A 12362-nucleotide genomic window follows, 5' to 3' on the forward strand; every position below is an offset into this window, starting at 1 on the left:
AGCTTCGCGCGGCACGGCGCGTGGTGGGAGCAGGGGGTGGGTTGCCAGGTCGTCGGGTTCTTATCCATTTTTGCTTCGGAGTCGTCGGTGTTCCTGCTGACTCTGGCAGCCCTGGAGCGTGGGTTCTCGGTGAAATGCTCTGCCAAATTCGAGCCGAAAGCTTTTTCCAGCCTGAAAGCGATCATCCTGCTGTGCGCGGTGCTGGCGCTGACCATCGCCACGGTGCCCCTGCTGGGCGGCAGCGAGTACAGCGCCTCCCCGCTTTGCCTGCCGCTGCCCTTCGGGGAGCCCAGCACCACGGGCTACATGGTCGCGCTGGTCCTGCTCAACTCCCTTTGCTTCCTCGTGATGACCGTCGCCTACACCAAGCTCTACTGCAACCTGGAGAAGGGAGACCTGGAGAACATCTGGGACTGCTCTATGGTGAAGCACATCGCCCTGCTGCTCTTCACCAACTGTATCCTTTACTGCCCTGTGGCCTTCCTGTCCTTCTCCTCCCTGCTGAACCTCACCTTCATCGGTCCCGAGGTCATCAAGTTCATCCTCCTGGTGATTGGCCCGCTCCCTGCCTGCCTCAACCCCCTTCTCTACATCCTCTTCAACCCCCATTTCAAGGAGGATCTGGGGAGCCTGGGGAAGCAAGCCCACTTCTGGACGAGGTCCAAGCACTCGAGCCTGATGTCCATCAACTCTGACGATGTTGAGAAGCAGTCCTGCGACTCGACCCAAGCCTTGGTGACGTTCACCAGCGCCAGCATCGCCTACGACCTGCCTTCCAACGCGGGGTCGCCATCCACTTACCCGATGACCGAAAGCTGTCATCTGTCATCTGTGGCATTTGTCCCATGTCTCTAATGAAATGCGAGAGAAGAAGTTTCCAAAAATTGAAAACCCCAAAATGTGAGGTCGGGTATATCTGAGCAGTAACTAAACAGAGTTGAAACTTGTTTAAAAATATATATATATGTATCTCAGTGGAAAAAAGGTGGAAATCTATTGAGACTGGAGTGAAAAATAAGTCTAAATGCTGCTTGTATAATTTGTTCAGCAAAGAAATAGGTCAGTCACACTATTTAGGGAAGCCCATTTTTTTTTAAGCAGATGGAAATATTCAAAAGAGATTCTCCATTATTTCAATTGAATTCTTTTTAAAATCACCACTCTAAGGGGTAGCGGGGCGGAGGGAGACCCTTATTCACAAAAAAGGTTTTCAACTCCCCAACTTCTCAAAAGATGAAAAGATGGTTGGGGAGTATTAGGAAAATAAGGGTTTTAAGTGGCCTATGGTACCAAGTAAAGTTGTAACCAACAGGATTTCATTTTAATGACCACGTGGAGATGTTTTAGTCCTCCTTTGCCTTTCCTCAAAAAGGATCCTTCCATGTCACCCATTTCCCCTCAACCCAGTGAATGGATAATATAAGGCATTATTAATTTGCTCACATTCACATCATTTTTAGAAACGCCGGATTTTATTTATCAGCACTAGATGGTTGCATCCTCGGTGGAATAAAACTGCTTACAAATATTTTGAGAGGAAGAGGAACTAAAATTCTTAAATTGCCATGAAGGCAACCCTCTCCAGGTGAGGAATGCCTTGTTGAATTCATTTTAACTCCTTGGTGCCCAAAACTCAGAAGAAAAGTCCGTTGCCGGCAATGGACATACCTAGTGAATATGGTAAGCAGCCTGGGATTTCTTTTTTCTTTCTCCTGGGCGAGCACACATTTTTCGAAAGAGGTTTTATCAGTTGATTCAAACTGATGTGTGTCTTAAGGTAATGATCAAATGCAGACATGACATAAATTAAATCCACCAACCTAACTTCTCACACATGCATCTCCAGTAGCTCTAGCAACAATGTCTGAAATCACTTTGGACTCAACAGAGACTTGGTAACATATTATCCTGTTTATTTAGCTTGGTTTTAGCTGTGTTGTCTTTGGATCAACTCATTTGATGTCAGGAACATGACTTCTCTGCTTATTCCATATTTAATACATGTGTTAGGTATTTTAAGAGGCAAGATTATTAAATACTAAAGGTCAAAGGATTAATTTGTAACTTTATTATACTACATTAGCTTCAATACATTCAAACCAAAAGACTGTTAGGTAGATTTATTTTTATATAAGCATGTTTATTTTGATCAGATGTTTTAACTTGGAAGTGAAAGAAATACATTTATGAGATGTTTTATAATATGTGTAAATATAGAACTGTATTTATTACTACGGTAAAGATTCAGTAATACAAAGGACCATGATAATAAACCATGTACAGTGGCATATTCTTCCATATATATTGTTTCTCTGCCCATTTTCTTTAAATTCATTAACTGTATATAATATATGTAAGTGTATAGTACTTGTAAATAGATTCCAAACTTGCTTTTCTATTGGGTACAAAATAAAGAAATTTGTAATAAAATGTGTGGCTATAAAAGAAAATATTTTTAAATCTTTCATTGAGCCCATAGGCAAATATATGGTCTCCTAAATGTTTTTGACTTTTGATATGTAAGTACACTTTCTGTCTAAGTATTTACACCTCAATATGTTAGATATTCTGGACTTACCTTAAGAAGTAAATCTTCCACAAGAACGAAAAAAAATGTCTTAACCAAATCCTGGACTGTTTTAACTGTGATTGATAAGCCATTTGTCATGACAAATGACTCGGTGAAGCTGATTGTCCCAGGGATAGTTTGGATTTCATAGCCAGAACCTATTTCTTGTGCAATGTGAAAAGAAAAAAATAGAAATATATAAATACCAAATCAACCTTAAAATTATTTAATATGAACATGGTTTTTCTATAAAATTTTCCTTTAAAGAAAACATATTGCTTTTTTCTCTTATTCTCCAGTGAGGTGACAGCAGACCCACCTTGGATCACTTCTTTCCTATAACGTTTCTAGAGAGCCAAAGCAACCTCACCTAGGTCTCCCATTGCTTCTTCTACCCTAAGCCCTTCCTTTGTTTCACTGTCCCCAGCTTTAATAAGCGTACTCGCAAAATAAAAAAATTAAAATTATATATTATATCCTATATAATAAAAGAGTAATATGCAAATTGACCCTAACGGTGGAACGACTGGTCGCTATGACACACAGTGACCACCAGGGGGCAGACACTCAATACAGCAGCAGCGCTAAGAATGTCCATCTAAGGATGTCCAACTAACATCTTAGGCCTGCTCCCCAGTGGTCCTAAGTTGTTAGTCAGACATCCCCCAAGGGCTCCTGGGCTGCCAGAGGGATGTCTGACTGCCAGGTTAGGCCCGATCCCCCAGGGAGCAGGCCTAAGCCAGCAGGGGGACATCCCCCAAGGGGTCCCAGACTGCAAAAGGGCACAGGCCGGGCCAAGGGACTGCTCCCCCCTCCCCCGCCAAGTGCACGAATTTTCGTTCACTGGGCCTCGAGTATATATATAACTATAGATGATGTATTATAGAATTTTATACTTGAAACCTATATAATTTTATTAACCAATGTCATCCCAATAAATTCAATAAAAATTAAAATAAATTTAAAAATATTATTTATGTAATACTGTCAACAATAAAGATTTTTAAAAAGAAAAAAAAAAGAAAGCTATTATTCAGCACCAAAAAACAAAAAACACACCATATTCCATGACCATGTCAAGGTCAAAACATAAGGACATGAAACTCCCAGGGCATAAGGAAATACACTGTTCCCCTTTGGTTTCTATTCCCCAAAACATAAGATATGAAATGATTTTTATAAACACTTTGGGCCAGACCCTCCCAGTTTCAGCAGGGTTTTTCCTGATCTCCCCTTACAGATTAGAAAATGAAACCATTAAGTACTGTTGGAGGCCCAGCATTATTATTAAGATCAACCCATATTTACTAAGGTTCCTCAGGGTACCTAGCACTGAGTTTCCCACCATCCATCAGATACTAGTATAACCACATGCTTCAATCTAACCTAGTTAACAAGCATCCAATGGAGTCCTACTGTACAGTCGACACTTTGTCTTCAGCTGAAACAAGGACTAGAACACACTCTCATTCCTCTTAACTTAACTCCTCTTAGCCCAGGTAGCAAATAACCAAGTTGTCTCCAAAGCAATGGATTTCAGTTTTTCCTCTCAACATATTTGCTTTTGGGTGCCCAAAGTTAGGAACATATCCCGGAAGCCCACCCCTTTCTCTCACACTCAAGAAAAGAAGTTAGTTAAATACTTTTCTAGCCCAGCTGGTGTGGCTCAGTGGTTGAGCATCAACCTATGAACCAGGAGGTCACGGCTCTGGGCAAATGCCTGGGCTGCGGGCTCTATCCACAGTAGGGGGCATGCAGGAGGCAGCCAATCAATGATTCTCTCTCATCATTGATGTTTCTATCTCTCCCTCTCCCATCTTCTCTGAAATTAATAAAAATATTTTAAAATAATGTTTAAAGGGGAAAATAATCCACTCAAATTTATTTATTTAAAAATCCTTAAACTCTATTGCTTCATTAAGAAAATCTAGTTATACTACACCTCACACCAAACACTGCTCTATTAAGTGTCTACTAAAGGCTCTCCACTACAATACAGAAAATCAGAATGACTGGAATTACACCCACAAATAAATAAATCTACAGTGAAAAGGAGAAAAGATATATAATAAACATTGACTGACTTATGAGCAGCAAAAACAAAAACAAAAAAAAATCTAAAGAACATAAACTAGTGGGCTAGCCTAGAGTAAGTGGTTAATAATTTTTTATGCTTTCAAAAATGGACTCATTCGGTCAACACCATGACTATCATGGGGAGTGTTCTCTGCACATGGGATAACAAGACAAGGTCTGGAATTTGCATTCCAGTGGATGAGAGATAGACAATAAGCAAATATAAATAATGAAATTCTGAAGGAAAGATGAAGAAAATGAATCTGAATGGCATGACCGTGATAGGGATGTTACTTTAGATACAGACGTCAAGAAAGATCTCTCAGGAAAGGCACCTGCTAAACTAGGATCTTATTCAAAAAGGAGCTACCTTTGCTTTAGCATTCAACCAGTTCCATCAATAAAACTCACCATTTTTAGCCCCTCTATTCACCTACAACAAACTGTTTTGAGTGGCATTTTAACATACAAATATATTAAGTGGCTATAACACATGTTTTTTTCTCACAAGTGTTACTGGGGAAAACCATTCTTATACGAAATAGAAAATATCTTTTCATTTTGTTTTGGCCAAAAATAGAAAAACATGGCAGTAAAAGGTAATAAAATTAGCAAAACCCTGTTCATTTAGAACTAAAAAAGCTCTAACGTCTGAAAAAATAACAGTCTTGTGGTTTTTGTTAATCTGCTCATTATTTGTAGCTCAGGGGCCTATTAGCTTTGATGGGGCTCACTGGGCTCATTCTAGCTCCATTCGTGCTCTTTAGAATTCAGAAATTTTATTTTACAGTCAACTTTGTCAGGAAAAGAGACTATCTCCCTCCAAGCCACTAAACACCAACAAGTTTCTCCCTTAGGCTACAGAGGCCCTAAAGTACAGTTAGGTTACGGTAGCGTTTCCCTGTAAGTGAAGGGGTTGGAGGTTCTGTAACCACACCCCTGCTTCAATGTCCTTTTTGTGAACATTTCTGAAGATATTGAACTCAGATTCTACACTGACTCATTCGACTCAAACACACGTTCTAGCATGTTTGGCCCTTGAAGCCAACTGGGTGAGAGAATAACAAAGCTTTAGCTTATCTGGATTCAGAAACTGGTGGAAAATAGATGTGATGAGCCGGGAAACATTATGGAATATGGGTTTCTCCAGCTCTAGTCACCTGAGGACATGACTTCTGTTCTGGTTACTACATTTTAAGTGGGACATGAAAAACATGTCTCTCCATGAGGACAATGAGTCTAATGATATTGAGTAGGGAAATAATAACTCACCAAAAAATAATTGAGAAAAACCAAAATGTTTCACCTGAAGAAAAACAGTCTAAAGCAGTGGTTCTCAACCTTCTGGCCCTTTAAATACAGTTTCTCATGTTGTGACCCAACCATAAAATTATTTTTGTTGCTACTTCATAACTGTAATGTTGCTACTGTTATGAATCGTAATGTAAATATCTGATATGCAGGATGGTCTTAGGCGACCCCTGTGAAAGGGTCGTTCGACCGCCAAAGGGGTCGCGACCCACAGGTTGAGAACCACTGGTCTAAAGGAAAACATTTGAAATATTTGAATAATTGAAATTTACTTAGTGCCTTCTTAAATACCAGTCCATAGCAGACCAAAGAGTAAAATGGTTAAGCCCAAGGGTTTGCTACCAGACAGACCTGCATTCAAATCCTGGTTTTATTACCACCTTACTACCTACTACCTACCCAGCCTCAACTGTCTCCCATGTGAAAATACCACCAGTCTCATAGGGATGGGAGTATTAATAACTCAGTGTGTATAAAGTTCTCATTACAGCACCTGGAACACAGTAAATATTTAATAAATGGTGTCTGGTTTTGCCCTTTCTCAACAACCCTATGACATGAGCAAAGCAGGACTTGCCATTTTGCAGATGAAGAAATTGAGAGTGAAAGTGATAGGTGACATCTAAGGTCAAAGATGAGGAGCTAGGATTAAAACTTGGGTTTTATTTAATCGAACTTGAAAGGCAGTCATGGAATAAGCTGAATTACTCTTTCAGTGAACAAGAACTAGTTGGCGAACGATTCAGAAAGACAGAGGTGAGCTTAATCTAAGTAAGATTCATTCATCAGATGTCTTGGATATCAAAGAAAGTCCATTATAGTGAGTGAGAAGCCAGATCAAATAATGGCTAACTTCTCAATTCTCAATGTTTTAAATGAATTATTGTGTTAGTCTTCCTGAAGGGTGTGATATTGTGATTGATAATAAGAAATGTATATTTGGTTTTGGTCCCCCTTCATGGCACAGAGCTTCTACAATCCTTTGAATTTCCCAAGTGATGAGAGCCTGGAAGGTGTCTCTTGTTATGATAATGAGGTGAATTTTGGGAAGTCCCAAGGTCACCTAAGGATTGCCAGGGAACCACCATGTGATTAGAGGTTGGAACTTTCAGTCCCACCCCCTCCTCCATCCATCCCATCCCACCCCCAACCTCCAGGAAGGGGAGAGGAACTGGAGATTGAGTTTAATCACCGTTAGCCAAGCTTTAACCATTCATGCCTGTGTAATGAAGCCTCCATAAAAAACTAAAGCAGAGAGTTCGTAGAGCTTCCTGGTTGGTGAACATGTGGAGATGAGAGAAGTGACACGTTTGGAGAGGACATGGAAGCTCCCTGCCCTTTCCCCATACTTTGCCTTATGCATCTCTTCCTTCGGTTTGTTTCTGAGCTATATCTTTTTTATAATAACGTGGTAATCTAGTAAGTAAAATGTTTCTCTGAGTTCTGTGAGCCACTCTAGCAAATTAATTGAACTCAAGGAGGGGGTCTTTGGAACATCCACCTACACCCAGCTTGTCAGATGCACAAGTAACAACCTGGGACTTGCAATTGGCATCTGAAGAGGTGGTGGGAGGAACCACACATTGGAATTAGTGTCAGAATTATAGGAGAAATTTTAGAAATTTAGTAAATTGCTGAGAAAGGCAGTAAAATCTTTTTTAAAAAAAATATTGGCCAAGTTTTGTTTTGTTTTTATTGATTTCAGAGAGGAGGGGAGAGGGAGAGAGAGAAACATCTATAAGAGAATCATTGATCAGTTGCCTCCCCTAATGGGGACCAAGCCCAAAATCCAGACATGTGTCCTGACTGGAATCAAACTGTGACCTCCTGGCTCATGGGTCGATGCTCAACCACTGAGTCACACCAGCTAGGCAAAGGCAATAAAATCTTAAATCAACATCATGAAAACTAGAGCACATAGCTGTGTGTCATGATGGGCATTCAGTCAGTCCATTCAGTGACGATGAAAGATAAAGACTTGTGCCTTAAATTTGCCCCTTCTTAGAGACTTCAGCTCTTGACCACCTCTGACTCTTCCCTAAAGCTATTGAAGAAACGCTATCAACTCTCCAAGGTTATATTGTTACTGGCAGGGTTGGCAGCGCAATTGGACCTTGGTTCTTGAGTTCAGCAAAAAGAATTCAGAGGCAAGAACTCAAACTATAAAGGAAAGTTTAGCTGGCAGTTGTGGCTCAGTTGTGAACATTGACTTATGAACCAGGAGGTCACCGTTCGATTCCCGGTTAGGGCACATGCTCTGGTTGTGGGTTTGATCACCAGTAGCAGCCAATTAATGCTTGTCTCTCATCATTGATGTTTCTATCTTAGCCCTGGCTGGTTTGGCTCAGTGGATAGAATGTTGGCCTGTGGACTGAAGGGTCCGGGGTTTGATTTCCGATCAAGGGCACATGCCCGGGTTGTGGGCTTAATCCCCAGTGTGGGGTGTGCAGGAGGCAGCCAATCAATGATCCTCTCTCATTATTGATGTTTCTATCTCTCTCTGCCTCTCCCTTCCTCTCTGAAATCAATAAAAATATATATTTAAAAAATAAAACAACAGCCTTTTAAAAAAGAGAGAGAGAGGGAGAAAGTTTACTTAGAAAGTTATAGAGGTTGTAGAAGTGAGCCAGCCAGGTTGGGTGGGCTCAGGAAACAAGATACAGAAGCAAAAGAAGGGCCATTAGAGTTTAGGAGAGAGAAAGGCAAAGGTAATTCACCTGGAAGAAGTGTAAGGGTTTTAAAAACTGGGAGTTAGGGAGGTATTAGGGGAGAATCTCAATAAAATATTCATCAGCTTTATGCTGATGCACCAAAATGAGATTTAGTCCCCTAACTTAATCTGTCATTGGATGTGGTTGGCACAAATGCCACTAATTAGAATTCTGGTTTCTATCTTCCAGAGTAGGGCAATTTAAGCTATTTATTTACCCTCTGGTTGGAGAGAAGTGTCCTTAGTTAGGGAAGATAGGATTTTTTTTTTATTTACTACATGGCTGTAAACTGCTTGGCTATTTAACTATCTGTCTCAGTTTCCCTATTCCACTTGTCCTGGCTTACTAGTATGTCTCAATAGTGGGTTTAAGTCTATTCTTTCTGATGCTCTCTCTCCCCAGGTAGTGAGAGGGGAAGATAAAGGCCAAGGAAGCTCAGGAGTCACAGCATAAAGTCACAGAATGTACCAGCTCAAAGGTCATGGGTAGCCAAGTTGACAAGTCATTTGTCACTTTTTCTCTTTAGCTGTTTTTAAGTCCTTATACGTCTGCCTCTCACTCCACTTTTTGTCTTTCTTCTTCCCCCTTTTGAATTCCAGGCTATAGATATTAGAATACTGAGGTGACATATTCAGTAACTGATTAGTTAGGCTTCCTTGATCATAAGTAATGAAGGAGAGTGAAGAGTAATTGATTGAAAAGGCACAAGTGGCCATAAGAACAAGAGTCTCAAGGGAACATGGGGACAGGAAAATTGACCTAGGGACCTTAGTGGGGTGTGAGAAGTGGAAGGCTCTCTAGGAATGGAGTGTTTAATTTATGGATCTCTCACCCCTCGAGTGACCCAGTTTTTCTTTGTTTTTGCTTCAACCACTTCTATTGCTACCAATGACCATCTCTATTCTGTAACTTTTCTCTAACTCATAGCTTTATAACTTGGTATTATTCATGACTTCAGCCCACTGTCCCCTCAAAGAGACCAAACCTCCCCAAGGTTTCACTTTAGGACCCTCACTTACTACTATTGCCTTGCCTTTTTGTGTAGCTTCCACTCCAACTCTAGAAGGGAAAGAATTAGATTGTTCATTGTCCCTGTGGGGCAAGGCTTTGGGGGATAGGCCATCTCAGGTCACTGCCCAGACAATGGATAGGCTATCTCTTGGTCACATGACTCCATCTGATTCATTTACTGATGGTGGTAAGAGGGAGAAGTCAGGGTCACATGGTCAAAACCCTGACCATCTATGCTTAAGGAACCAACCAGGGTCACCTCCCTCTCAGGCAACCATGGGCTCTTGAATTGGCCTGTTCTGTATATGTGACTAATTTTGATTTTCCTTACCAAGGGAGACAGATTGGAGGTACGTACTTGTCCAGCCCAGTCACGCCCCATATTTGTAATTGTTTCCCGGCCACAACTCCTGTTAAATTCTCCTTGGCTTAAACCAGATCAATCAGATACTCTTGCCAAAGGATTTGGAATTAGGACACTAAAACAGTCTAAGTCAGATGATGATGGGATGGGTGCTTAAAGTGAAAGATCAAACAGAATTTTGGCTAGCACTGACACCAGGAAAAGCCAAAATTATATGTACATTTAAGTTTTGAGAGGGCCTGGCCAGATAGCTCAGTTGATTAGAGCATCATCCCAGTCAGGGCACATAAAAAAATCAACCAATGAATGCATAAATAAGTGGAACAACAAATCAACAAATCTTTATGTGTGTGTGTCTATTTCTCTCTAAAATCAACTAAAAAATTTTAAAAGCATCTACCAGATTATTTTTTTTTTAAGTTTTGGGAAGCAGAAATAGCCACTCTGTAGAGAAAAACAAAAGATGTAGCAAGCAGAGAGAAGAGGAGGCAAGCAGTTCCATGAGAAATGGACTTTCTGGAAAGTTCCATTTCCTAGGTGGCCTGGTCATGCTTTTTGTCTTGTTCTTAGAGATCTCCATGTTGATTGTTATATGTCTTTAACTGACCCCCTTTTTCACTCAAGCTAGTGCAAAGGGCTTTTTGTTGAGGTTATCGTCACTCACAAGCAAGCCCTTTCTAACTAAAATGCCTACCTCCACCGTCCAAAATTCTATTAAGATAGGTCATTTATCCTCTCCACAGGAAATCAGTGCGAGGATGGAATGCTTCCAGGAGTTTAACTACAATAGAAAGGAAACATCAGGAGGGGGAACATGGTTTCTCCCCATATTCTTCACTATGTTTTCTTCTTTTAATTCAATTCTTCAGGTTTAACCAGAAGGGCTGTGAGCAACCAGAAAGATGGCTGTCCCCTCAGGGAAGGATATTAGCTGAGTATCTAGGCAGTTTTATTCCCACCTTCACACAGCACTCCCCCGCCCCAGCCCCCCAAATCACAGTTCCTTCCTGGGAACACTGGGGACAGGAGATTTGATCTCTAGAAGGCTCTGTGATGCCATGTATTCTAAGAGACCTGCTCTTTTCTCAGCTTTTAAATACAGACTTGCTTAATACCAGTGTAGTCTGTATAAAAACATGCATTCATCTGCGGACACAGCCTCTATAATCCTCAGTAATCTGTCAAGGTCAAAATACAACATTGCTGAAAGCTCAAACCTCATATTGGATTTGAAGGGTTCCAATAAACAGCACCTTTTCTCTTGGCCTGAATTCTAAATAAGTGAGAAAAAAAGTAAGGCAGAGATGATCAACCTAGCATATTTTCTAATCATTAACATTGCAGACTGTGGTTTAAATACCTCAGCAAGCGAGCTTTCCAGAGTTAGCCATATTCTTTTCTAAGGCACCGCAGCATTGGATGGCCACAGCCTCCCCACATGGAGACCAGGCTCTCTATAGTTACTCCATGGAGCAGCAGAATTGATGGTTCCTAGTTCCAAAGTTTTTTTTAAAGCTTTATTTTTTTAAAATATATTTTTATTGATTTCAGAGAGGAAGGGAGAGGAAGAAAGAGATAGAAACATCAATGATGAGAATCATTGATTGGCTGCCTCCAGCACACCCCCCACTGGGGATCAAGCTGGTACCCAGTCATGTGCCCTGATCGGGAATCGAACCATGACCTCCTGGTTCATAGGTTGACGCTCAACCATTGAGCCACACTGCTGGGCCTACTTCCAAATTTTTTAAAAAGGGAATAGGGATTACCCAAGCAGGCCAGATGCCTCTCCCAAACTCACTAATAAGAACTATCATTCTTAGAGGCATTTCGTTGAGCAACTACATTAATGATTTTCCAAGTCTGGTCCCTAGGAAACTGTTAGAAATTCACATTCTCAGGCTTTACTCCATACCTACTGAATCAAAACTCTGGAGATGGAGCCCAGCTGTGTGTGTTTTAATGAGCCAGGGGATTCTGATGCAAGCTCAAGTCAGAGGACTGCATTCTACTGCCCACAGGAGTTTGGTCTTAATGGGGAATTGAGCTATCACCCCTAGGGCAAGGGAGAACAGGAGACAAAAGAAAAAGTAGTAATCCTGAGAGTAGACAAAAGCAGAGTGGTGAAGGCAGACAGGAGAAAATTTATATTGAAATTAAAGAAAAATGAGTGAAAATGTTGGCTAAAGCATTGACTAAGAAATATAGAACTTTGTAGATATCTCCATCCTGTTTACATTTTTCTACAATTTGTGTAGTACACATTTAGATTAATTCAATCATTTAGTAAATACGCATTGAGTGGTTCCTTTGAGGAGGA

At 40.9% G+C, this 12362-nt stretch overlaps 1 protein-coding gene across 1 annotated transcript in view; it reads left to right on the forward strand.

Annotated features, from left to right (window-relative positions):
* The window catches only part of LGR5 (leucine-rich repeat containing G protein-coupled receptor 5), a 151402-nt gene extending 148817 nt beyond the window's left edge, over positions 1 to 2585 (forward strand). The window contains exon 19 of the mRNA XM_014531688.1: positions 1 to 2585. This exon is cut by the window's left edge and continues 31 nt beyond it. Within this exon, the coding sequence (XP_014387174.1) occupies positions 1 to 855 (855 nt within the window). The 3' untranslated portion in view covers positions 856 to 2585.
* The last annotated feature ends 9777 nt before the right edge of the window (positions 2586 to 12362 follow it).

Source organism: Myotis brandtii, unplaced genomic scaffold (assembly GCF_000412655.1).
Source record: "Myotis brandtii unplaced genomic scaffold, ASM41265v1 scaffold82, whole genome shotgun sequence".
In the NCBI taxonomy this organism is placed as follows: domain Eukaryota; kingdom Metazoa; phylum Chordata; class Mammalia; order Chiroptera; family Vespertilionidae; genus Myotis; species Myotis brandtii.